The sequence below is a fragment of the Rhineura floridana genome, chromosome 21 (assembly GCF_030035675.1).
Source record: "Rhineura floridana isolate rRhiFlo1 chromosome 21, rRhiFlo1.hap2, whole genome shotgun sequence".
Classification (NCBI taxonomy): Eukaryota; Metazoa; Chordata; class Lepidosauria; order Squamata; family Rhineuridae; genus Rhineura; species Rhineura floridana.
In genome coordinates this window covers 1916734-1944561 of record NC_084500.1, presented here as the reverse complement: position 1 = coordinate 1944561, position 27828 = coordinate 1916734, and the positions used below count along the sequence as shown (strand labels likewise).

The following is a 27828-nucleotide window of genomic DNA, read 5'->3' as shown; positions in this document are numbered from 1 at the left end:
TTGGTATGTTGGTTGCCTGCTGCCCACTCTGTTTATACAACAAAAATGCATTTTCTACAAGAATGCATTTTTGACCAATGCAGAAATTACAGCTTCAATAGCAAGCCAGCTTTTCTCACGCACACACTACTTAACATTCAGTCTGATGAAGGGTTCTGGAGAACTCAATTGCTTGCACAGTTTTGGTGACGTTTGGCCTGGTCCTAACAAGGGATAAGGCAAAAATTGGAGACAGTTCACATTTAAGGACATATCTATCAAATTCGCACTTTCCGAAACAATATGAGAATTGAGACACAGCCATCCTTTGAAAAATGTGCATATTACGCAAATCTGCAGAGGAAATGTACATTCACACTAAAATGCTGGTGAATTTTCATGAGGACTTAAAAAAATTCACTAACTTTTGTGGAAATGCAGAGAACTGAAGATTGGAAAAATGAGAAAACTGGGAGGAATCAAAACTGACAGAATCACTGACAGCCCAGCTAAATCATTCTCTGAGTAAACCAAATGAAAACTGTGGACTTGTATACAGATGTCAAGAGGTCTACTCTTGAGTATAAACCCACTGTTTCATTTAACATGTTTTAAGTTACAGCAAAGCACAAAGGCACCTTTCTGGATTTTGCCACAGACCAGCACCTTGAGGAAAGCATAATGAATGTGCTGAGTAGTGCCATGGTTCAAGCTATTAAAAAAAGAAAATCCTGATGAAGAGGCAACAAAAGTTCCTGCTTAGAGAGAGGGAAATTCTTTCCGACTGCAAAAACAAGGCGCTTTCCAGAAATCCTTGTACCCTGTGCGGTGCAGTGAACTTTTGCAAACCATTGCAAAGAACCTCACCCACTATGTAACTCATGGGCAGGGTTGCCGCAGCAGGAGTGTTGCAGATAGTTCCATCGCAAGCAGAGTTACTGATGATTTGTGTGACCATGAAGAACATGACACTTCTTCAGGTTGAAAACGCTCTCAAGAACCACCAGGATGAAATAATCAAGAGGCCCAGATACAGATGTTGCAATAATACTGAACAATCTTAGGGAGGTAGGGTCAGCTACATGTCAGTGGGGCGGTGGAATCCACTGCAGGTTTTAGTCCAAGCTTTCAAGGAACTGTCCAAGGAGTCGGAGCCACCAGCCGCCATTGCAGGGAGCGATGGGGCAGAAATCTGTTCAGTTTGCATTATAATGTGAACCTAACTAATTCACTGTTCTGAAAGGAATATGCCCACTAAGCCTTCCTTCAAAATTCGTGTGTCTCTGGATTTTGCAGTTTTCCAACCAGGAACTGTGTACACAAAATAAGAATGTATTAAGAGAAAGGGGGAAAGCCCATGTGGTGTAGTGGTTATGGTGTTGGACTAGGACCTGGGAGACCAGGGTTCGAATCCCCACACAGCCACGAAGCTCACTGGGTGACCTTGGGCCAATCTCTGCCTCTCAGCCTCAGAGGGAGGCAACAGGAAACCACCTCTGAATATCCCTTACCATGAAAACCTTATTCGTTGGGTCACCATGTCAGGATCAACTTGAAGGCAGTCCAACAACAAGAGAAAAGGGATTCAAAAATGCATCTGAATGTGAAAACCATGTATGAAACTGCATTACATTAGGGAAATTGCTTGCAAAACTGTGCACATTAGGTAAAACTGGGTACAAAAATATATTAGGAGAAACATGGAAACACATACTTTTAAAATTCACGGGCTGATGAAGCAGTACTGAAGTGAAGGCTGAAAGAAATGAGACAGGTTCATCCACCAGCCCACAACTGCCAGCCAGTTCCAGTTTCTCTCCTCACTGGGGTTAGTCAGCAAAGCCATGTTGTCGATTTGCAAAATGTCACTCTGGCTCTGGGCTACAAAGTTCAATTCCACACATTTGCAGGGTGCGACTCAATAAAAATGCCTTCTACGGCGGAGGACGGGAAAAGGGAAATTTGCCGCAGCATGTGAAAATGAGTTTTCTGATGCTTTCACAGGAAAGACTTTACACGACAAGTTCCAGCCTAGCTTCTGACTCTGCCACCGACACATAGCACATAATTAAATTGGGGAACTTGCTCCCATAGGAGGCAGCGGCAGCCACCAACTCGGACGGGTTTGAAAGAGGATTAGAGAAATTCACGGAAAAGTCTACTAGCCAGGATGGCTATGATCTGCCTCCACTGTCGGAGGGTGTAGGATTCCAAATACCAGTTCCTGGGTGCAGCAGGAGGGGAAGAATGCTCTTGCACTCAGGTCCTGCTTGCAGCCTTCCCATTAGGGCATCTGGCTGGCCACTTGAGAACAGGAGGCTGGACTAGATGGGCCACTGGCCGGATCCAACATAGCTTTTCTTGCGTTCTTCTGTTACAAGTTCTGGGGAACTTGAAAGCTTGCCAGCTGTTTTTGGACATGTCGGGTGGCCTGATGAAGGCGTTGTTCTAATACGTTTCTGTGCATGTTTCATGGGAGAAGAAAACAGGGTTGTCTTAGCAGACGCCAGTTGCAGGCGTAGGGATAAGTGGCCTGTGCATTTGTATCTCTTCCCCTGCGCTGCCATCTAGCGTTAGAGGAAAGGAACACGTACAGGATTCAGATCTGACTGGGAGCAACCAGAACAGTGGCAGAACTGGGATATGCAGCCAACAAAGGCCTGCTGTAGCGTGGTGTGGTGGTTAGAGTGCTGGACCGGGAGCTGGGAGACCAGGGTTCAAATCCCCAGTCAGCCAGGAAGCTCACTGGGTGACCTTGGGCCCGTCACTACCTCTCAGGGTTGTTGGGAGGCTAAGACAGGGAGGAGGTGAGGACCACGGGAGCTCCGTGGGAGGAAAAGTGAGATATAAATAGCACAATAAAATAAAGAGTTAATAATAAAATACAGGAACAGGTTTTGTCGGGAACACTGTGATAATGAATTGCTACTATATATTATGGCTCCTGTGAAGACAAGGAAAGAGGCCAACAAGCGTTCCAATTAAGATATTGATCCGTGGGATGGAACGCTGATGGATTTATGCTTACTTGCTTTTGTGAGGCTTTTTCTTCTTGTTGCATCGCTTCTGTTTTGCGTTGCTCATTGTAACAGTTGGTTGATACGTACGGCTGACCTTACAACGCGGCCGTCGTGTTTGGACAGGAGGGTACGCTCCAGCCCCGCCACAGCCAAAGGTCTCTGAGTGTGCGCAGGTGCTCCATCTCAGCAAGCAAGAGCATCCCCACAAGAGAAAGACAGCAACAAAGGTGGGGAAGAAGCACTTGAAGATGGCCATTGATGGGTGTCACCTAGGGAAGAAGGCCGAAGGCCAGACAGACCCCTGGAGGGCTACAGCCTGCGCTAGATCTGAGGTTCCCCACTCCTGACTGAAACTATCAAGGATAACAGCCACTGTTAGATCCATCCTATCCTTAGGAGGTGGACCCGAGTCACAATCAAAACCCCCCAAATGCCACTAAACTGGAGGCCCAGGACCCATTTAAACCATTCCACGGGGGGGGGAGAGTTATCCTGGAGTTGTATGGGGCGTTCTATTTTCTACACAAAATCCCACAACTCCGCTACAGAACTGTAGAAGACACGGCTTTCCACCCACCTGCCCCTTCCCCTTGCTGGGTCCGGGGGAATTAGTTTTTCCAAGGCTCCACATATCTACATGTAAAAACCAAGATGTTAAGTGTGCATAATTAAAAAGAAAACACAACTTTAAAGCAAGAAGGCTTGTGGTAGACGTTTAATTTCATTCGCCAGCAAATCAGTAGCAGCAGCTATAATACATCTTTCAGGAGTGAAAACAGGAACCTATAAACCAGAGTTAGCACCTAGGGTGTCACCCAAGAGACACTGCTCTGTAACGGAACCCTCTGAGGTAGGAACGAGGGAATCTCTGTGGCCAGTAGTGGCTCCATGTCAGTGGAATCCACTCCAGGCACTTCCTGGGGGTCTCCAAGGTGCTGAAATCTATTAAGTGGGTTCCAGGACCTTGGACAGCTCTGTGGAAAACCTGGAGTGGATTCGACCGCCCCACTGACATGGAGCCATAAACCACCACTGTCTGTGGTCCCTCCAGATGTTGCAGGACTCCAACTCCCATCATCTCTGGCTATTGGCCATTCTGGCTGCTGTGGCTGAGGTTGGCTGGGAGATACCTCAACGACAGCTAGAGGAACAACAGGTTCACCCATCCTTGCTCTAAGAACAGAAGCAATAACAAACTTCTCAGTCAGCTTGTTCAGTTCAGTAAGGAGAAGACCCCCCCGCCCAAAATATTTATATTTTGAGAAATTCAGAAGAGCTAAAAAAACACCACTAAGATAGTTTTTAAAGGAAAGCGACAACATGACAGATCACAGTCTTGGTCTGAGCTTATTGCAAAAACAGAACAGTGCCAGGACAGTGAAAAGTCTGCAGAGCTGCAGTTTTGATTTTTCAGAACAGGATTCGGCAGACTTCAGGCTTGAAGGAATCTACTGTGTTATTTACTCAGATCCCAAGATCTGCCAACTGGAGCCCGGTGCAAAAGACATACACTTAGAACAAAAGAAGTCTGAGCCCAGGAATTTGTTCTGAGTAACACACTAAGCTCATGGTCTTTCTACACAAAATCCCACTCCGGGTTACCTCGTTCCCTTTCATGTCAGCATCGTGATTCTGCACTGGGAGCCATTTTGCTGTTGCCAAGGTTAACCGACCGGGAGCTGGAAACTCCTGCGATCTCTCTGGCAGTAGATCCCACTCAACCTCCTGGCCACCCGTTCTATGAGTTTGCTCAGAAGCATTGCCGGAAAGAAGATGCTTGGAAACCTAGTCTAAAGTACAGTCATGAGCGCAACAGGTACAAACGAGACTGTTAGAATGGAGAAAGCTGAAGGGGGATACGCACAAGCGATTTAATTTTTAAGGTTTGCACTGCAACATATAACACTGCTATAAAGACAACCTTCTTTTCTCATATGCTCTTGAGTGGGGGGCAAGGTGGTCTTGGCCCTGGATTGCAACGCTTGCGTATCACTTAATGTTACTCGGAGTGTTCAAACCCAGGGAGGAGCCACAGCAGGCAAAGGGTCCCGGGTTCAGTCTGCCACATCTTCAGGTTAGGAAAGACCCCGGTCTGGAACTCCAGAGAGCCAACGCCAGCCAGTGTGGACCATACTGAACTAAGTGGACTAACAGCCAGATTCAGTATAAAGCAGCTTCCCACGTTTGCAGATTTGGCATTTTTTAAAAAAGTTACAGAAGTCGCCAATATTTAGGATGAGTTTAATAGCAAAGGGAATGAGCAAGGGGGGAATTGTTCTTTTCTTGGGGGGGGAGGAGGAGCTTCCGCTATAGCTTAATGTGACCCACAGGGGGCGCCACACAGACCTTCCAATACCAACTTTCACACCAAGGTCACGCGGGCCGCAGAAAAAGTATCTGCAATGGGCCAGTATTTGTGCCTGAATGGTCTTGTTGGCTCTTTGACAAAAGGGAGAAGGATTTGACTGAGTGCATGAAAGACTCAAGGGGCGAGGGAGGAAAAGAGAAGAAAGTTATTCAGCGCATTAGGAACCCTTCCAGTGAGCTACTGGAGGGGAAGGAGGGATCAGAGGCATTGAGGTGAGCTTCAACCCAAGGATGAGCAAGGCTACAGAATCTCCCCATCTGCACAAGTCACATAATTCCTATGACAAACATATATATCCCTGTGTTTCTGCCCATGATTTTCGGAGGTCAGGCTTGCACAGAACCTCTTTCCCATATTATGTCAAATAATTTGCGGAGGCAGGGAAAGGCGTGCTGGGCTGGGATGCCATCCTGCGCCCATCACACGCTCAGTTTTACACCCTTTGGTTCACCCTCCTTTCAGCCTCTTAAGGTAGAGGTCCTAAGCGTGGGCCACACAACCACACTAACAACAGGCAGGGTGTGGCCCAGGCAGAGTGATCCTCACCGGATTGCTCCTCCCCACACTCAGCTCTGGATTCCCCAACACAAGAGGTCACTTTGCAACACTGACTCCAAAGAATGCTTAGCAGTGGGGCAATGAGTGAAAACACTTCCAAGATTGTTTTGTTTTCAAAAATGGAGCATGCACAGGTGATTTTTTTTCCCCTGAGCACATTTAATCCCACTTCAGTGATGGGGGGTCAATCTTGCTTGCTTTCAGAACAGAGGAAGTTGCCTCCAAGAATCCTCACAAACATGCGAGTCCTCTGCTCCGTTTCCCTCAGGCGTCAAAGAGATCCAACTATGCCCCTGCTGAAGACCAGCACATGAAGGGTGATTTTCATCTCTCTCTCTCTCTCTCTCGGTATGAATTCAGCCTTCTGCAAACTGGTGCCCTCTGGATGTTTTGGACTACAACTCCCATCAGCTCCAGCCAGCAAATGGGAGTTGTAGTCCAAAACATCCAAAGGGCACCAGATCAGGGGAAGGACGGTGCCACTGGAGGACAAATGTTGTTAAGAGATATCCTTAGCCAAGTTATATAGGTGAGATAAAGCGAGTTTTTTTCCTACAATGTGGCTCTTCCTTCCCCCCTCCACCCAAATTCCTGGGGAGAGAAGAAAAACAATAGGTGCTGAACTTGACCCACCGACAGTGAAATAAAAAATTAGACATTGACCATTCCTTACAGGATGCCATGTGGGTGAGACACGGCCCAACTTTTCCGGCATATTTACATTGTTTAAGTATTTACTTTACAACAGATTTCCTTCCCCCCACCTCCCACTGCGGGGGGGGGAGTACCATTTTATCTTCTTTACCTACAACTTGGCATTCCTAGCAAAGTGCTGATAAACCTTAATTTTTCTGAAGGAGAAAAAGAACGAAGAACACACCAGAAACTTCAACTGATTTTTTTTTAAACGCCACAATCACACACACACACACATCTTTGCCTGGAAGGAGAGGAGGGGGCAAAGAAGGACCACTGTGTTTCCTAAAAATTGTATCGGATTTCCGAAGAAAGAAGTGGGAGTTAAATTCCATTCGAGTACACACACAAAAACTCAGCCCTCATAACTAACTCTGGCAAAAATAAATACCGTGGAACACACTTGCCAGCAGACAGTACCTTTAAAATGTGCCGGTTTTAGACTCCTCTGATTCCCGCCCCCCTGCTTTAGTCCACCTTCCGAGCTGAAGAAAGCTGGGTGGGGGATGTCTCTGAGCCCCGGAAGGCAGTTCTCACCCAGCATAAACCTGAGGCTGCAAAGGAGGAGGCAGCTTATCATTCTCCACATTTTCAGAGTCAATAGCAGCCAAGGCTGGGTTTGGGGGCTTTATCTCCAAGGGATACTTGTCAACAATCTCTTGGACCTCCTTTGCAACCCCGTCGGTCCAGTCAATGAGGTCCCTCTCCAGCTTTCTGGCCTGGCTCACAATCTGCTCTTGCCTCTCGCTGAGTTGAGAGAGGAGGTCAAGGTTCCTGTACATCTGCCGGACCCCCACACAGACGTCGGCCGGCCAGTTCTCTGCCTCCTGCTTCTTTGGAGACGCCTGGCCGGACATGTAGCGGTCGAAGTCTTCCTCGCTCAGGTTGAGGGACTGAGCATCCAGCTTCTCTATGAAGGCAACGGCACAGCACTGCAAGAGGGCCACTTGTTAACTTATATGCCTCCACAAAACGCAAAAGCCGTCTCCACACATACACACACCAGCAAAGGGCCGTTTCGACTCTTTATTTTCATCACAGCCGTTTGGTGTTTCTCTTGAAACCCGACAGGTCAAACTCGTCCCCCTTGACAATCTCCGAAGGGTATTTGCTCAACTAACTTTAAAACTAGGGCTAAAGTGACCAGCTCTGTACTGGAGGGTCTATGACCCTCACTGGAATCAGTCTGTTTATTTGGAGCATACATGCACATACAGGATATGGTCCCAAGGTATGTCAGCCTGGCTGAAGCTAAACGAGTCTGGGTCAGGATGAGTGACCTCTTGGGAACCAAATAATGCTGCCTTGGGTTCCTTGATGGAAGAAAAGCAGGATATAAATCATGGGGAAGGCCACCGTAGCTCAGTTGGGAGAGCACCTGCGTTGCACGCAGAAGGACCCAGGTTCAACCCCCAATGGCGGCCTCTCCAGGTACGGCTGGGAGAGACTCCTGCCTGAAACCCTGAAGAGCTGCTGCCAGTCAGTGCAGACAGTACTGAGCTAGATGGACCAATGGTCTGACTCAGCACCAGGCAGACTCCTGTGTTCCTAAACTCTTGCAAACCACTCTGACACCTCCAGATGTCCCTGGCCTCCCATCAGCCTCGGCAGCCAGTGTGGCCAACCACTGGGGATGATGGGAATTGTAGTCCAGCCATACCCAGAGGGCACCAGATTCTTCAGCCCAGAAAATGTCTGACATCTTTGATGGACCACACTGAGAGATGTAGTCCCCACAGCACTTAACCCTTCGGAGGGAACAGTGGATTATCTCTGACTGGTTGCTAGTGGTTGGGCCCCTATTTATTCCGTTTACATTCTGCCCTCCTGTTAAACTCACTTTACCCATTAAAAAAAACCCCCACATCTCACCTCTTCTCAGCTTTGCTAGGAATTCTGGACTTCCCAATAACCACTTGGGTATTCCTCGTGTGTTACCTTGGGGAGATGGTATTCAAAACCGTTGTTTATTGCCATTGTGGAGAAGCTAACCTATCACTTAAAGGCTCTTTAAGAGGCCAAGTCGACCCAGAGGATTTCATTGCAACTTGGTGGAAGATTATTTTACTCATGAACAATCGTTTCAGACTTTCAACCCGTCTAAGTAAGAATATATTTGGAGGAATTCTTAATTCTCCATTTACTGCCCTTTTGGTTAACTCAGTGGATGCCCCTGATATTTCTAGATGTACCGAAAAGGCTGTTTTAGTCATTCACTTGAATTTATGTTTATTATTTGGTTGATGTATATGACAGACTTTTTTAAAAAATAAAAAAAAATCAGTGGGGAACTTTCTGGAGATGTCTTATAAGAGAGCTGAACTACTCTGAAATATGGAGGCTGCTTTTCATAATAATGGGTTCCCCAGAAAACCAAGGAACAGCTTTGGAAAACAGTGGCTACAGTGGAAGACGGGCAACCCCTGTCTACACACTCATGCTTCCCTATCAACCCCCCCCCCCCAAGATCTTGCCTCATGCCCCCAGCTGTACTTACCAGGTTTGTAAAGTAGTATCCATCCTCACCGGTCATCAGCCTGCTGGGATTGCAGAACCGAGTGATGTACTGAATGTTGGACTGCAGGCGGGGCGGGTTGCCCTTCAGGACGATGTAGATGAGGGTGGGCAGGAAGTCATCCGCCGAAGCTGGCTCGTTCTTAGTGGTCCTGATGGCGGTGAAGATGTGCTTGCTGCAGCTGGTGATGCAAGACAGCTTGTCCCGCGGGACACGCTTGGAGTCCATCTCAATGATGTCTGCAAGACACAGAAGAAGGCCAGAGAGTTAAGGGGAGGGGGGCTGCGTGCATCAGCAACCACGTGCCCACAGAGGCACTGGCAGACAGAACAATCAACTTGTGGTACTCTTGACCGCTACAACTGCATAGTTCCAAGTGGAAGCGATGTCTGCCCTGAGCCGGCAAGAAAAGATTCAAAGATTTTGCTAGGCCTTGCTTGCAGTTTTCTCTCTCTCTTTTGCACTTAGTCTGGCCATATGAAGCCCCTCCACCACCTAGGACCGCAAGAAGCTGCCTTAGATCGAGTCAGATCATTGGTTCACTAACTCAGTATTCTCTACACTGATTGGCACAGGCCTTCCAGGGTTTCACGCACAGGTCACTGCCAAGTCCTACCTGGAGATGCCACTGGGGCGTGAACGTGGGGCCTACCGAGGGCCACGCACGTGCACCGCCACTAAGCTGTGGCCTGCCCCACAATCTGCTATATATTTCGGAAAGTTCTTTGTCCCCTATGCATTTGGGCACCTTTAAAGGTAGCACCACCACATTTTCCATGATGGTTCTTGAGATCAAGGAACAGGTTCTGGTCTATGTTTGGATACAGCTGGGTGCCATTTTGAATCAAGATGGCGGACTGAATCTTTCAAAACAGCACTGACTTAAATGACCGATTACAAAACTGCAGTGATCTTTTGGCTTCTAAGAATTCAAAGAATTACTAAGCTGCTAGAAAACGCAGGAGCCGGAGGGGAAGTCGCCGCAACCGCCAAGGAGCAAGCCCAGAGCAAAGGTTGGGGCAGTCGGTGGTGGCTGGACTAAAATCCACTCTGACAAGCATAGTGTCGCTAATCCATAATCTCAGTCGTCATGGAGAAAGGATCTCTCCTCCAGGTCTTTCCCCTCAAGATCCATTCCTTTGGACTTCTCCTGTGCCCATCCGTCTTCTCGCCCACGTTTAGTTATTTATGTATTGCTTATTGTAAATTGTATTGTTTTTATTGATGCATTTCTATATTTGTGTTCTTCGTAAGCCACCTTGAGGACCTTGTGGCCTGAAGGTGGGGTAGAAATAAATATTAATAATACTAAACACTAGCTGGAGCATCTTGTAAGAAAACACAAAGTTCCTTGAGAAGTCAATCTCAAGCCAATCTTTCGGTAATTTACGCAGAGAGACAAGGTGAAGACAGGCCACGCGCTCTCGGCTTTACAAACTGATACAACTTCCCCAACCCCTTTCCCCCCTGAAGGACAGACGTGATCCATCCACGCTTTGCATACCTGTGATGGCTTTCACAACCACATCGGAGACTTCAGGGATTTCTTCGTTGACAGGAACACAAAGCATCTGTGGAGTAACCCAGTGCAAAGCCCTGCGAGTAGATTTGGAGCAGGGGAGGGAAAGAGAGAGAGAGAGATTCTACAATCTTAAGAAACTAATATTTTATAGAAGCCAAGTAAGTCCACGCCATACATTTGAAGCACTCTTTAACAGCCATGCAGGATCCTGGGAACTGTAGTTTGTTCAGGGTACTGGGAACTGTAGGTCTGCGGAGTCAGCATGCTTAACTACCCTTCCCAGGATTCTTTGGGGGGAAGCCGTGACTGGTTGAAGTGGTATAAGAGGGATTTAAATGTACAGTGTGGATGTGACCCACTTGCTTAAGGGGGGACCACCTTGCTTAAGAAAGCAACCGTCAGCTCCAAGAAAAGCTGAGTCCAGCGACCCACATAATTGGAGGACAAATCTGCATAATGAATCTGCCTCGGCCTCTAAGAGGCAGCTACACAGGGCGGTATTAAAACCATACACCGCCAATCGCAGGCAGCCTCATCTCGCCTCCAAGGTTCACCAAGCACAAGCCAAGGACTGTCCATTTCATCTTCTTACCTATGAGGGTTATAAATAAGAACAGACGCTGGCATCAGCAGCTGGTGCCACATTTTGCCTACGAAACTCAAAATGGGCCGCCCATTTGCCGCCCGCATCACACTGAGATGGGGTGGGGATTACAAAGGGCGGCTTTGCAAAACTGTCACGAGGAAGACCGTTCAACAGGCAGCAAGGGGTTGTGCTCAGACGGGACGGTGGGGAGATTCATCTGTTTGAAATGTCTCTATGCCCGCTCTTCGTCACATCCAAGTGATCCCAGAGCAATAACAACATAATAAAAAAAATTAAAGCATCAAATGACACGTCAGCCAGTACACTAACAGATATAAACACCAGCAGGTTAAAAGCTACGGAGTGGCAGACTCAGGAGGGGCTTCAATGCTGATGCTTAAATCGGGGGGAGGGGTGGCAAGGTGAAGGGAAAACATGCACCCCGAGTGATGCTGCTTCAAGGATCCTGAACTGCCAGTCCTGCCAAATACGCAGGAAGAGGGTCTCTCTTGGCTCTGTCTTACCACACCACTGGTTGCCAGCTCGATCCCTTGGAAGAGCCACCCCGAAGCAGGCAACAGCATAACACAGGGGATCCCAAACTTGTCCCATCCCCACCCCCGTCCCATGGACCACTTGAAAACTGCTGAGGGTCTCGGTTTAAATGATTTTGCTGCCTCTGGCAGCCATTGCAATGCGCTGTGCTAGATGCTGCACAATTTTTAATTGCATCTTTATTGCTCCTGTTTATATGTTGCACTTCACTGTGTTAGAATTCAAGTTGTAATGCCATAAAATACAACATATAAAAAAACATAGGAGCAGCAACAGGGATACAATTAAAAGTCAAGAGGGATACTTAACAGGACAGGAGTGCCACCACCCACCTTCAACCACCAATTCACAGAGATGCCACAAACCAGCTGAATGAAGCTCACGGAATGCTGGCAGCCCCCCGGAGCACAACTTGGGCACCCCTGGAGCAACAGTTGTCCACATCAAGCTGACTGGAGTCAAGAGAAGAGCCTGTCTGAGACAGGACCAGCCAAGGTCAAAGGACAACAACCAACTCTTAGGCCCCCTTGCTCCCTCCCAAAAAGACCTCCATTCCAGAAGCCGCACCTGATCCTCCTCTGAATGGCAAGGTCCTTCTTCTCGTCCTCCGTGGTTTCCGGGCAGAAAACGTACTTATACAGCCTGGTCATGACATACTTCTCGACCTGGTCCATCACCTTCTCCGCTTTTTCCGGGGACACTGAAAAGGACACCGACGGTTGAAACACCCCTGGCTTCCTCGCTCAGTCTGAGGAAGCATCAGCAGAGCCCGCCTAAGGCTGCCAGCCCCATCTGCGTTGATGCAGGCATCACTTGCAAAAACACTCGGCCAGTTTCGAGCCCAGGCCAAGAGCTCCTTAAGGCAGGCCCAGGGCGGCGTCCTGTGGAGTTTGCAAAACTGTTTCCAGACTTATTTCACAGAGAAGCATCTGGCGAGGGGAAAGGTAGGGGGAGGAGAAAAATTAACAATCCTCACCCCATCGTTTCCCCCACCCCACCCAACTTCTGAACCTGGGGGCTCCATATAATTATTATGATGCCCTCCTCTGGGAATCTGTCTAATTCCCTTCTTAAAAGAACACACATCACACTCTGCACTTGGGAAGCGCTGGAGAGCTTCACAGGGCCTGTTCCCCAAATCCTAGCGCCTCCGAGGGCCCACCCTTGGTCTAGCCCAGATGTCCCAACTCCCTTCTCTGGGGAAGCGGGGAGAGGACTCTCCTCTTCACTGGGTGCTTACGCAGTGCTTTGAGTTCCCTTCCTCATGCTCCCAGAAGAGAGACACTCACAAATCCCGGCTTGACTTACTAGGGACAGAGGGAGCTGTGTTATAGTGGCCTGGTTCACACCACACTAAACTATGGTTAGAAGCAGTGGCAGCTGGTAGCTCCATGTCAGCGGAGTAGTGGAATCCACTCTGGGTTTTAGTCCAACTTTCAAGGAGCAGTCCAAATGGAGCCGCCGGCAGAAGGAAGTTCTAAGTAAATGGACACGCAGAACATTGTATATGAAAGACACCCACATGTGTAAATTGGACTGAGGAAAGCTGTGTCCTCCAGATGTTCACGGACTTTAACTCCCATGGTCCCTGTCCATTGGCCATGCTGGCTGATGGCAGCCAGAGTCTAACAACTTCTGAAGGTCACAGGGTCTCCCCCCACCCCCGCCTATGCAAGACAGGCAAGCGTAGGCAAGGACAATGAGCATGCCTGTGTTGCAATCCTACCTTATATTTGGCACATAAAGCAATTCTCCCACCCGCCTCTTTTCTGAGGGGCAGGTTGGCTTCCCCAGAGGCAAGACCACCTCGCCTCATACGTGCCCACTCAAACGGCTTGCTATGCAGAACAGGCCCCGTTACAGGTGCCGTATAATACTCATTCTGCACTTCAAAGAAATCGCTCTTTTAATGTGGCAGCACCTGCTCTTTGGAACTCCCTGCCTGTTGACATCAGGCACCTTTGGCGTATTTCTTTTGGAACCTGCTTAGAGCCTATCCAGACACAGAGATGGCGATCTTTTAATATTTTTTTTAAGTGAGTAGCTGTTTTGTTTTCAACATATATTTTAATTATGTGTTTTCAACTGTTTTATTGATAACGCTAACATCTTTCATAAACCGCTTGGAGGCCTTTGAGTTCAAGCGGTATATAAATGCTGTTAAATAAATAAAACATTTGGACATAGAAAGGCAAAGTCTGCCCCTACAATGTGCAATTGTATCCCAGCCATTACATATAAACACCCAACGGCAGAAACAAGGAATACCTTTCCAGCGGGTCTGTAGCTTGTCTGCCACATTCTGGTAGAAGTCCTGGGCATATTCAGACTGTTCCTCGATACTCAGGTCCTGGAAAAGAGCACTGCTTATGCATGTGAGAATAGGCAATGGTAGCTTGCTGAGGAAACGCCAGTCGCCTGCCTGCCCCCCCCCCCCGACAAGAGCAGGTATCTCCCTGGAACGTGGGACGCCCCCGAGAATGTGAGTTTTATCTTTTAGAAACAAAACAAAAGCCTGCTGGTTTAAACCAAGAGCGACAGCCAGCAACTTGGATGGCTTTAAAAGAGGTTTGGCTCTTCTGTTGTTACCAGCAGTACTCATATACTGTCTCTTTTTCTTTGTTTATTTTTTGTATCTATACTATTTTCATTTTACTTCATTATTTTTGTTTCCTTTTCCTATTATTGTTGAATTTGCAAATAAAAAAATTAATTTTTAAAAAAGAGGTTTAGACAAATTCGAGGAGAAGGAGACGGCGGATAGCCAGGACTGCTAGCCACGATGGCTACGTTACCCTTCCACTATCAGAGGATCACACGCAGGATCACAAGCAGGGGATACAAGTACAAGGAAATATAAATAAATAGCTGGCTCCATTCCGGAGAGACGCCATAAGTTGATCCTGAGTGCAAAAAAAATGCCCTTTGTACCAAATGAGATGATTGCGAGCCAGTGTGGTGTAATGGTTAAGGTGTCAGACTGGGACCTTGGGAGAGACCAGGGCTCAAATCCCCATTCAGCTGTGAAGGTGACCTTGGGCCAGTCACTGTCTCTCAGCTTAGCCTACCTCACAGGGTTGTTGTGAGGGTAAAATTGGGAGGGGGAGAACCATGTCTGTCCACAACCTTGAGCTCTTTGGGGGGGGATGTGGGATATACATGTAATAATCATAACAGGTATAGCCCCCCACCAAATTCCCCTAACCAGATGCTGCCAACTCCCAACAGCCCCAGCTCGGGGGTCATTTTTTTTTTGCACCTGGTTCAAGGACCCTTGAAGCCCACCCACGGACACCCCCCACGGGTCCACGGACCATAGGTTAAGACCCCCTGCACTGAAGGAAAGCAAGGCCTGCAAAGGCTCTCGCTCAGGCCCAGAGAACAGCTTACCCGCTTGTGCTGCATGGCGTCTAGGAAGTGTTTGCACTGCTTGAAGATCTCCTGGCCGGATTTCTGATAGGTCTTCAGGAACTCGATGAAGTCTTTGGAGACCCGGTCAGTTTCAATGCTGACCTGTCGGCTTATGGAAGGGCTGGGAGCCTTGATGTCTGGGACTTCTGGCAAAGGAGAGAAGAGCCACAACAGTTAGAAACCAAGTTATCGGAGAGTTTCCTCCTGCCAGGCTTAATGCTATGAGCTGTGTGGGGTGTCGCCAACCAGCGGGGATTTTGAGAGCGCTCCATGGGCACCCGTCGCAGAGCGGCTGCCGCCTCCAAACACAGAGGGAAACAGCCCTGCAAGCAAAAGGCGTGGGGAAACACCACCATCACCAGAAATCAGGGGGAAGGGAATGTGCCTACATCAACCACACCCACCTTCACTAACAGAGAGAAGCTCTGGGCACTTCTCATTCTGTTCAAAACGGGGAGGGTGACCAATCCTGGTGCTTAATGAAATGTGGGCATGTTTAAGATTGGGGGTGGAAGCGTGTTCAATACAGGATAGAGCCGGAAGTACAAGCAGTCTCTCTTGCACGGTGGATTTTTGCCAAGGTATTTTGCAGGTGCCGCAGAAGCACTGGCACCCGCAGGCGCTGTGTTGGTGACCCCCCCACCCCGATTATATAATAACAGGGTGGGAGAACTGTGCCCAAGTGGAAGAGTGCCCATGGAACTCTTAGGCAGAAGAGCAGAGCTCAATCCCCAACATCTCCAGCTTGAAAAGAAGGCCCCTACACACCTTCTCACGACTGATCACAGGAGGGGAAACCGAGTCGCTTACACCAGCCTCCCTTTCCTTGCAGCCTCCTGCTCAGCTAGGAACCCCCAGGCACCGGGAAGCAATGAAGTATTGTAAAACTATTGCTCACCTGCCCTGGGACCTTTGGGTGGGCAATAAATCTCCTTACTTATAAGTGAGGAAGGGCCTTGCTTTGTAGCGACCTGCCAAATGACTGCTGCAACCAAAGGAAACAGCCTTTTTAATTCCCAACATCTGTTTGCAGCATGAGCCTAAAGACCGGCTTGCCATTTCTGTTCTTTTTTTTTAGCCAGATTGCTCCTTGGTATCTCCCTGACCGCTGGTCAAGAAAAGGCTGACGAAGCGAAAGGCGTTCCTGCTTTGCAAGTCTTTCCAGAGGTCAGTGTTTGTAGTTCAGGGCCAGATCAGAGAGGGAATGCCGTGCCTTCCCAATCTTGACGCCTCAGGCTGCGACTCCCATCAGCCCCGGCCAGCACAGCAGGCTGACAGGGCCTGTAGCCTGACATCCAGAGGGCACTATGTTGGCAAAGGCTGATCTTGCTGCTGTAGTTGTTGTGCTCTGCCTTGGAAGCCCTGGGGCCTCTGAAGCTCAGCATGACACTGTGGCCAAAGCCTGGGGCAAAAGCTTGGGAAGTTTCACACATTTTCGGTTGGCTGTAGAGGATAGCCAAAATCTGGGAATCCTCCCGCCCCCCCCCGCCCCCGTTTTATATGCAGCGTTTAGAAACACCCACATCCCAGGTCGAACATAAAACCCTGCTCAAAGGGGGGGGGAAGCATTTTGTAGGCCACACCAGGGCTGTGGAGTCGGTAAGTCAAACCTTCGACTCCGACTCCTCTATTTTTCTACTGTCCGACTCCAACTCCTTCATAAACGGCAAACGTATATTGATTTATGTTAAAATGTTAATATTAAAATATTAATTTTATTTTGAAGCCGGAGTCGGTACATTTCTACCAACTCCGACTCATAATTGCTTCCAACTCCACGACTCCACAGCCCTGGGCCACACGCACATAGACCACCTCCCACAAGCAAAGCAAGACCGTGAGAGTTTTCTCTTAACAGCGGAGCAACATCACCCACCTCTCCGTTTACCAACAAGCGCTGCTCAGCATGAAGGATGGAGTGAAGAAGATGATGCAAATGGAGGACACCAGGCCAGAAGCGATGAGACGAGAGAGAGAGAGAGAGAGAGAGAGAGAGAGAGAGAGAGAGAGAGAGAGAGAGAGAGAGAGAGAGAGAGAGAGAGGACAAAACACAGGAGGAGGTTCTCAATTCGTGCCTCACAAACACAACACCAAGCAAAGCACAAAAGGCATCAAATATGAAGCACAAAGTGACTGACGCCAGCTTGCAGCAGCAAAGGGAACAGGACGTCAGGAGACATTGTGAAGAGGCTGCCAGCTACTCCGGCAGAGACATTTCGACAGAGGAGGGCACCCTTCGTCACCCTGGCACCCTCCAGAAGCTGTGCACTACAACTCCCATGAACCCTGGCCGGCACAGCCACCATGCAGTCGTGGTGGCTTGGGGCCGATAAGAGCTGTAGTCCAACACAAAGGTAACCAGGAGTTCTCCCAGGAAGCAGAGGGGATCTCTCTCGCTCGCGCTCTCTCGCTCTCGCTCTCGCTCTCCCCCCCCCCAAAGGTGTTTCCAAAGGGTTGCAAATCTCTGGTGGAACACACCACAAACTACTTCCAACACTCCCTCGAGCATAAACGGGAGGGCCAGGGAAGCAGAAATCCCCAACTCTGCTGAGTCTTACCACAAGGCCTCTGTGGATTGTGGCCCAAGAGCGCTGCGGCAGCAGACAGCACGTGGAGATGCACAGCGGCTTAAGACAAGCACACAGAGGAGGCCTATCGGTGGCCATCGGCCACAATGGCTGAGTGGAACCTCCATATGCAGAGGCAGCATATCTCAGAATGCCAAAGGGTGGAACAAATGGACGGTGGCCCTCCCTATCAGCCTCCGCTCATGAACTTGCCAGGGGCCTTTGGGTAAGGAGTTCTCCGCAGAAGCCCTGCCAGCCTGGGAGGAGACCTGCCCTGCCCCTAATTTCCCGAAGTGCCTTTGGAAGCCGACATCTGTCGTGGTAAAGGCGAGGCCAAGGGCTAAGCTCATTTCTTCCTGCTTGAAGAAGCAGCCGCTTCTTTTAAACATGCACTTTATAGATTTGGGTTTCGGATAAAAGTGAGGTGGGGGGTAGAAAGAGGGCACGTGCATGGATTAGCAAACTATGGGAAGACAGACTGAGTGCCACAAGACACACACTCTCTCCGCAGAAGATGTTACAAAAGTAAGTTCTACCCCAAAAGGACACACGTCCCCGGCATTTTCTTTTAAGGATCTTCTACGTAGAGCCTTGGAACGCAAACACTTGGGATCTCTTCACCAAGTTAGCTGTTGAGCTATCCCCACGGTAGACTCTGAAGCGTCCCTGCCTCTATGGAGCCACTTGGCCAAATCAGGGAGGAGAACAGATAGTTGGAGTCTCACCACAAGACACAGAAACACACAGGAGGTTGTCGGGCAGGCAAAGCGCGCATTAAAACTGGCACAGAGAGGAACTTCCTAACTGCTTATGCTACGGCTGTGTCATTTTCTTCACTAAACGAGCGTCAAGAGTATGCCAGGGAACCAACGTTGCCCCGCGGGGCTGTTAGACGTGTTGTGTGTTTCTCGTTCGGAGTTGCACATCTGAAGGCAGTGCCCCACCTGAAACTGTGGGAAGATGCTGCCAGTCAGTGTAGACAGTACTGAGCTAGACGCAATAACGGTCTGACTTAGCGTAAGGGAGCTTCCTGGGTTCGTAGGGGCCTTCCAGACAGACAGAAAATGCAGACAGGCCCACGATGCTGTTAAAATGCTTTCGAGCAGCCGGTCGTCTTAATGATTGCTTTGTGTTGCTTTCAAACGTTTTTATATTGTTGTTTTGCAAGAGGGTGACACAGAAATACTTTTTTATAAATAAATGAAGTGGCAAATGAGAAAAGTATTGTGAATGTAGAATGGGAATCATGCAGGAAGCTGTTTCTATTAAAACTCTACCCTGCAGAACTCTTGGGAAAAAAACAGACCAAAGACAAAGAAACAGCAACAAGAATCACAGCAGATACAAAAGCTTAAACCTGGAAAGCCCACCAGGGCAGGGAACACTATGGGCGGATCAGGATTCCACTAGAGCATGGATATGGCTTTGCCAAAAACAGCTTTCTTGGAAGGGGGGGGGAGTTTCTAGCCTTTATAGGCAAAAAATTGAGTGAGGGATGCCTGACGAAATCTCAAAAGTCAGAGGTGTGGTGCAGCAAGGGAGGAGGGAGGAAGGCTTCAGAGTTCTTGCCCCTCCCAAGACTAGCAAAGCAAGAATTATGAAAGGTTATTCACTTTGCAGAATCTATACAGGTCAGGGGTTGGCTTGTGGACTTGTGCAGAGCTGTAACACAGCTATAGTTACAGCGCAAGGCATGCTCAGCCCTGTTGAATTCCCACATTCAAATACTCACAGTCTTAAAAAAAGGGGAAAAAGAAAACTATTAGATGATCTCTACAGCCCCGCCAAATGAAAAACACAGTGTTACTAATTTCCCATATTCAGATGGCCCAGAGCAACAGTTCTGATCCAACAGTTTCTGTCTCAAGAAGGGGCCTTAAAGAAATCTGCTCTCCTTACAGCTGGAAGGAAATTATTCAGATTTAGAACAGACTCAAGGTTTGATCATTTTGAGTTTAGCTGAAAACCTAATAAGAAGAGTAATTAACACACACAAAAGACACCATTACGCACATTCAACACTTGCAACTCAAAAATCCTGTGGAATGCAGCAACTCTTCCCCATGAAGTGTTTAGTTCCTAAGCTGGTTTCTGGGACATTTTAATAGTCGCTTTAGGCTTGCCTCCTGCAGGCCTGTTGCACAATTCAGATCAGCCTCTCCCCATCGGCCCCTGGCCAGCTACCCAAGGGAGCACCTTCTTCCACATCAACTTGCCTGAACACCAAGATCATGCGATGAGGCCCTCCTGACCGCGCTGCAAACTGGGGAGATCCGTTTGGCTGCACCCAGGGGGAGGGCCTTTCTCGGCATCGCTTCCCTTCCGAATCGAGACAGGCGTCGGCTCCAACAGCACTTCAGCATCTTGCTAAAAGCGCATTAATTTTCTCCCACCTTTGCGGGATGCCAACACCATAACAGACTATAATAACTTAAAATATATCTGTTCTGGCCTAATGTCGACTGCTATTTTATTTACTCTGCGAGTTTTAAAGCCCCGTTTAATGCATTTTGGCACACTGCCCTGTGATGTTTACGTGAAAGGTGGTGTAGAAATGGTTTGACCAATTAATCAATAACAGACGCTATGGAAAATTATTCCTGGCACAATCCCAGCTTTGGATTCGGCAAAGCTACTACAACGGGCAGAGAGGGTTTGGTGCCGCTGTGCCGCATTACCTTCAGGAGGAGTTCTCAGGGCGGAGTAAAAATCTCCTTCAAGTCCCTGAGGTTATCGGCACTGAGCTCCTCCCCAAGCTCTCTGGCCGTAACGCTGGGCTCTTGAGCGGCTGAAACATACGCAAAAAAAGCAAGCAGGACACCCACGGGCGACACAGTGAGAGGAGAAAGAGACCAGAGAGACTTTTAACAGTTCTGGGCCAGGGACAGGAGCAGAGGCATTGAGCAAATGGAGGCGGTTATATCATTGGGATAAGTGGGCCAACACTGCAAGCGGAGAAGAGTGCATTTCACAGCCATGCAGGACTGAGAAGACTAAAATGGGAAACATGCAACCAATCTGCGGTCTGACTTAAGAACTGCACATGCACATTAAGAACGGACCTTGCCAGCCAGCACAAGCAACAGGGTTGATAATAGCTGGGCAGATTTGTAGAAGTCATTTTAAGAAGCGAAAAGCCGCTCCGCCTCACCCTTCTTAGCTCCTGGCCGAGAAGACGCTCCAAAGAACTTTTTCACCGTTGTCACCTTGCGCGACTTCTCGTTGGTTTTCTTCTCCTCAAACTTGGTGAAGGTGAGCGACTGAGCCCCCTGAGGGTGCTGCGTGCTGGCATAGGCCTCCTCCTCCTCACGCTGGAGCCTAGTGCCCGGACAGAGAAACCAGCGGTTCAGTTACCTCCAGCAAAAAGCATCGTCAAGATGCATCGAGGGCTAGGCATCCTTCCCATCTCCTCTAGGGTGAGATCCTGGCTCCACATTGCACTCAAGTCCCACAAGGAGGAGTTTACACCTTGCAGCAGTGTCTGAAGTGCCTCCCCTTAAACAGACACACACCTTTCAGCTGTCCCTTCCCCAGATCTCCTGCCAAGGAATTGGCACATTACTGGGAGTGTCAGTTGCATCTTTGCAGGGGACCGTCCAAAAACACAATTCTGGGCCACAGATTTGTGCGCCATTGGCAGTGCTTCCACAAAGCCCTCTTGCTGCACAGATGGCAACTTCCCCCCTCCCCCACAGCACCTTACCTCTCAGCGAGCTCCCAGTCTTCCTGGATTTGCTTCTGCCTGGCCTTCTGGTATTCCTCCCTCCAGCACTTGGAACAGAAGCCCTGCCAAGCCGGGTTGCCATAGTAGCCACATCCTTTCTTGCAGAGCAGTTCGGACTGATCGACGTGGATGCCTCGGCGCTCAGACTTCAGGCTCATCTCGCTCCTGCTGCGGAAAGGAAAGGCGGCAATTTGGGGTTTCCTTGTTTTTTAAAAAAGACCCTAAAAGGGGGGGAGCGCACTTTGTGTACAAAATTAAAAATATATTAATATATTTTAAACTATGAATAAAAATAAATTATAGAAAACTATTACTTACCCTATACAAATGGGTTTCTTCTCATTTTTAAAATATAGTTTCATAATATTTGAGGCACACCTAGCCACCTCTTAGGGCGCACCAGTGTGCCTGGGCGCACCGTTTAAGAATCACTGTGCTAGGAGAACATGCCACGCAGCCACTCCCCCATTCCTCAAGAGTTCCAACTAGGCAATCATAAAAAGCTACTGAAGCAACGCTGTCTTCAAGACGCAAAGCACTTGCTATGCAATCCTAGGGCAGGCTTCCTCAACTGGCACTCTCCCGATGTTTTGGGCTGCAAAACATTAATGAGAGCTGATAGGAGCTGAAGTTCAAAATGTCTGGAGGGCACTAGGTTGGGGAAGGTTGTCCTAGAGTATTGTAACTAGAATAGATTAGCACTGATTTCCATGGCTTTCAGAAAGTAACACACTGCAAGGCTACTGGACACACCAGACTATCCAGCAGGATGCTAAACCCAAAATGGCCCAGAAAAACCAGATTGCTGTTTAGCTTGGACTTAAATCTGCTTTTTAATTGGCCAGATGGCCAGCTTATCAGTATTGGGAAAAGGCAGAGTCTTGGCACCAAAGTCAGCACAATAACTTACCTCAACCCAAACACCCAGAAGCTGAATAGGATGGGAGAGAAGGCATCAGTTTGCAGAAGGCTGGCTTGTGAGATAATCGCTCACAGCCAAAAAACTGACAGACAAGGAAGGGTTCAGCCTGCCCTTCCAAGCAGCAGTATGGAGATAATATTACTAACCTAACTTCAAGGGCTCCCTCAAGTATTACCAAACATGCCAAGACGTCCCACAGACAGCCGCACCAGCCATGGCTTGTCTCTCCAAACATTGCCTCGTTTTCCAGCTGCTGCTCCTGCCTTGTGCCTTTGTCGCTTGCTGAGTTTCTGGGGCACCTGGCCCAGAGGCACCTAGCTGGCTACTGCAAGAACTGGATGCTGGACTAGATGGGCCACTGGTTAAGGACGGGGGCACGTTAATGCTAAATCACAGGAAAAGGAAATAAGGTTTGCAAGCCAACAACAAGCCATGGCTTCAGACCTTGGGTTTGTTGGCAATAAACAAGCCATGGGCAGGATCCAGATAATCAAACAAATAAAACCTGGTTTGCAGTGTGTGAGAACCAAGCCACACTCTCTGCATGCCAAGGATTCCATCCGGCAAGACTGCAAAAGGATCGTTCTGCCGCCACCAGTTTGAGCAGGCAACTCGAGACTGGCTGGACCCATGGTCTCAGTCAGGACAAGGGAACTTCACAGGTTCACACAGACAGACAAAGGAAGAAGCAGAACATATTAACCTTGTTCTAATCCATGAAAATGCAAACAGGCCTTCTGTTGCTTCTCAGGAACAGCTGTCATCCATCCAGTGAATGAAAACAATCCTCACCTTCCAGCCAACGCTGCCGGGGAAAGAGGAGACCGGCCTCTCTGTGCTGGGCAGACTCCCAGCACCAGGCAAATGTTTGCTCTTGCTGAGTCATGCACACAGAGGAACTGAGGAATGTCTCCGGCATGCAAAAAGCCTCCGCTCCCTTTAAAGGGAACGGAAACGACCAGGATGACTTCATCAGTGGTATTTTCCACGAGTATTCTGCAAGATCCAGGGAGCAACTCAACTCAACAGCCGCCTCAGCACAGAGCATAACTGATTGCCCTTGACTGATTTAATCAAGAAAGGGGCGCTCAGAGAGAGAAAATGAGGTTCTACAACACCTGCCCTGACCCCAAACAGGCATTCTGGCAGGGCAGCCAAGTTGGGAGATCCTCAGAGAATCACGGGAAGGATTTGGGCTGCTGGCCAGGCAGTACAGCAGCCGGGGCTAGAAAGCTACAGGGCAACATGAGCCGGCCAGCAGCTCATTTTTACAGGTACCCGAGGTCTGCTGCTGCAAAATAACAAGACAAACAAGCGTATTGCAGTGCTTCATGAGATGCATCTGACAAATGAGGTGGGGCAGGGAAGGGCAAGAGTCAAGAAAATAGATTCCCAGAAAGCCCTCTGAACAGCGCCACCTCTCTAATCTCTTGTCTCCAAACTGGCGACTGAAAGGGGCGTGGGAGAGAGAGCGCAAGCACACACCGCCCCTAGATTTGGCCTTGCGGCCTCCAACTGCTCATCTCCAGTGCATGGCAGAGAATCACATCCGCAAGTCTGGGGTCTGCACCTCCACTCAAGAGGATGGGAAGAGCCCATCTTCAGCCGTTTCACTTTCTGGGCTATAGTAACACGCGCACTCATCATAACGGCTTTGCAGCATAAGCCACTGGCATTTCCAAACTCCTCTGCTGATCTAATCAACTAATCAGGTCCAGCCAGTTGATCTTCAGTGTAAACTGGCGGCAGCCTGCGCCAGAGACACCACCAGGCACACCTGCCCGGGAAGGAGGAGTAGAGTCAAGGTTCACGGTGCAGCAAGCAATAAGGAAAGAAAGGCGGCGGCTGTGTTTTCTCCTAGTTTCAGAATTACAGTCATCATTTTTGCTCTAAAATCAAAAGCATGCAAAGAAGGGGGGAAGACACAGAGGAAAATCCTGTGGATTGCTGCCCTGATGGGTCACCACCCAGAGAGCAAAGAGCCACAGTGTCTTTCTGGGACAGCATATTGTGGTGTGCTTGCACAAGGTCCCCAATTCAGAACCCTGCATCTTCCTGGGAGACCCAGGTTCGAATCCCCACATATCCATGAAGCTCACTGGGTGACCTTGGGCCAGTCACTGCCTCTCAGCCTCATGAAAACCCTATTCGTAGGGTCGCCATAAGTCGGAATCGACTTGAAGGCAGTCCATTAACATTTCATTTCCTGTGCTCTGTTGCTTTGCTAAGAGGAAACTGACTAGCATGGGTCTGCCAGTGTGGCATAGTGGTTAGAGTGTTGGTCTATGACCTGGGAGACCAGGATTCAAATCCCCACACAGCCATGAAGCTCACTGGGTGACCTTGGGCCAGTCACTGCCTCTCAGGCAATGGTAAATCCCCTCTGAATTCCACTTACCATGAAAACCCTCTTCATAGAGTCGCCGTAAGTCGAAATCGACTTGAAGGCAGTACTTTTTTTTTTTTTTTTACATCTTCCCTTAAGCAATAGAAACTGAGAAAGCTGCCTTATGAGAAGTTGGACCTTTGGCTCAGAATGGTCTAAGCTGACAGCAGCACTCCAAGGTTTCGGGCAAAGGGCTCTTTCAGACATACCTGGAGATGCCGAGGATGAAATCAGAGCCCTCCTGTGTGCACAGTTGGGGCTCTGCCACTGAGCTACAGCCTTGCCCGTCAGTAGCAGGGACAGGCGAGGCTTCTTTCCACAAGACCCTGCAGCGCCGTCGCCAGCAAGAGTAAACTACACCGGGGTTCATGAACCAAACGTCTAACTACAGTAAGGCATCTTCATATGCCCACGCAGACTTCACTTGCCGATTTTTAAAGTCTGCCCATGGGACAGAAATGTCTGTCTACCACGTGATGCTGAGTTCTAACAATCCCCTGCAAACCCTAGGAAGGCCCTGCTCTGCCTCCTATTGACAGGGAGCCTTCGAGATGGAAGGCTATACAAGGCAAAGATCCACTAAGATCTGCCAAGCCTCCATTCTACATAAAGAGAGCGGGACATGACAACAGGTCATTGGACTTGGAGCCCTGCATTCAAATCCCCGCTCAGTCACTCTCAGCCTAATCTGGTCCACCTACTTTACACAGTTGTTGTGAGTGTATAAATATACCCAAAGGCCCACCTCCCCTCTTATGAGTCTTGGCCACTTCTCCAAGATCATCTAACAAGGGCCATTTGGGGGTGCCACTGCCTTCTAAGGAAAGGCTGGTGGCAGTGTACCGGGGGGGGGTGGATGTGGAACTCCTTGCCACTGGAGGTTAGGTTGACTGTTGGTTTTTGTTGCAACAAACTTTAGATTTTCCTAGATTTTTAGAATAAAGTCTGGCTCTTTGTTGGTTATTAGGCTTTTGGTATTAAAATGAAACTCTTGATTCTTTTTTTTTCATGAAGCTGTTTTATTGTTGGTTTGACATTAGGTGATGATGACTTATTATACAGAATGATTAATAATTACTAAAAGCATTTTTACCCTGCTCTTCAGCCTAAAGGCACTCAGAGCAGCTTAGCGATACATAAAAACTGAGACCTTGCCCTCAGGCTTATATCTAAAAGGCAGGACAAAGAAAAAAAGTGTTGCGGAGGGTGGAGGAAAGAAGCAAACTCAGGCACCAGTTCTGAAAATTACAGTGTTCTTATAATGACCAGCTTGGAAAACTGAACATAATACCTCAAGTAAAAGGCATCGTTCATGAATAGGATACCTGAAACAGGTGACTGCAGCACAGCTGCCCTCCAGAGTTCCACTGAGAGAGAACTCCAGCGCCGTGGGACCACCACGGAGAAAGTCCTCTCCCTTAAGCCTCCCAATTCACATCAAGCGTTTTCCTATTTGTGGCTGGTGGACTGTGGATAAATAACTATTAAAATAATACGAAGGCTAATTTTTAAAAAATATAACATCACACACAATAATTCTAAAGATAGATTTTAAAATAACAAAAATAAATGCCCAAGGCAGAGACCTAAAAACATAATTCATTCAGCAGGAAATGTTGACTAACAGTGGCTAGCATCCATAACACTAAATTTTTTTTTTTAATAAGTAATACCATTATTCACTGATAATAGTAATTTATAGTTAATTCTTAGAATGATAAACTTAAAACATGTAAGACAGAATTCATAATGTAATACAACCATTCACTGATATACTCTAAGACCCACTGAAAGTATTGAATCTAATTTAGCCATGTCCATTCTCATCAGCAGGTTCAGTCCATACAGGACTAGCACTGGATGTAAGCTATTATGTTTTTAGAATAATACAGGTGGGCCTCGCTTATACGGCAGATTCCGTTCCTGACTGCCACCGTAAAGCGGAAATCGCCGTAAAGTGAAACCTATTGAAAATAATGGGGTGCGTCACGCAAAAATGTTGCAAAAGCGGCCTTAAAACGGGAAATTTCCCCTCACTGAAGGCCGCCAAATCAGCGGAACACCGGAAAACAGAACACCGGTAAGCGGGGCCCTACTGTAATGCACCAGGGTCAATCACTAATTAACCCTTTTAATTTTTTAAAGAAAAACTATACTTTAATATTATTTATAGGAGCCCTTTATTAAAGAAAACCTAAGCTATATTTTTAAAAAGTTCTCTTACACAGAAAAACTACACTTAAAGCTATACCATAATATTGTTGCTAAAAGTCATATTTAAAGAAAAGCTTTACTATAATTTATAAAAGTTCTTTTATGAAGAAAAGCTATGCCATAATATTGTTTACAATTTATTTATTTATTAAATTTATTAGTCGCCCATCTGGCTGGCTGTCCAGCCACTCTGGGCGACGTACAAAATAAAAACATACAAATACATTAAAACATTAAAAATCTCAACAATAATAATAAAACCTGACCCACCCCAAAAGCCTGCCTGAAGAGCCAGGTTTTCAAGGCCCGGCAGAAGCTCATCATAGAGGGGGCATGAGGGAGATCATTTGTTCAAAGTCCTTTTTTCAAGAAAAGCACCCCCATATTGCTAATAATGTTGAGAGCCAGTGTGGCATAGTGGTTAAGGTGTGTGTGGGAGCACTTCATGTGTAGTCTGAATGCAATTAATGTGGTCTACTATATATTTTGGAAAGTTGTTTATTCCCCATGCATATATAGACACCTCTCAAGATATTGTGACAGCCAGTGTGGCGTAGTGGTTAGAGTATTGGACCAGGACCTGGGAGACCAGAACCTGGGAGACCAGGGTTCAAATCCCCACACAGCCACGAAGCTCACTGGGTGACCTTGGGCCAGTCCCTGCCTCTCAGCCTCAGAGGGAGGCAATGGTAAACCCCCTCGGAATTCCGCTTACCATGAAAACCCTATTCAGAGGGTTACCATAAGTCGGGATCGACTTGAAGGCAGGCCATTTCCATTTTTTTCAATATTGCTAATAAAACAG

The 27828-nt window shown here is 48.1% G+C and overlaps 1 protein-coding gene across 1 annotated transcript in view; it reads right to left on the bottom strand.

The window, feature by feature from the left end:
* Positions 1-3699: 3699 nt before the first annotated feature.
* The window catches only part of RABGEF1 (RAB guanine nucleotide exchange factor 1), a 39647-nt gene continuing 15518 nt past the window's right edge, over positions 3700-27828 (bottom strand). Inside the window, 9 exon segments of the mRNA XM_061605423.1 lie at positions 3700-7553; positions 9119-9375; positions 10641-10732; positions 12367-12499; positions 14068-14149; positions 15190-15356; positions 20929-21095; positions 21481-21669; positions 25507-25509. Of these exon segments, the coding sequence (XP_061461407.1) occupies positions 7155-7553; positions 9119-9375; positions 10641-10732; positions 12367-12499; positions 14068-14149; positions 15190-15356; positions 20929-21095; positions 21481-21669; positions 25507-25509 (1489 nt within the window). The 3' untranslated portion in view covers positions 3700-7154.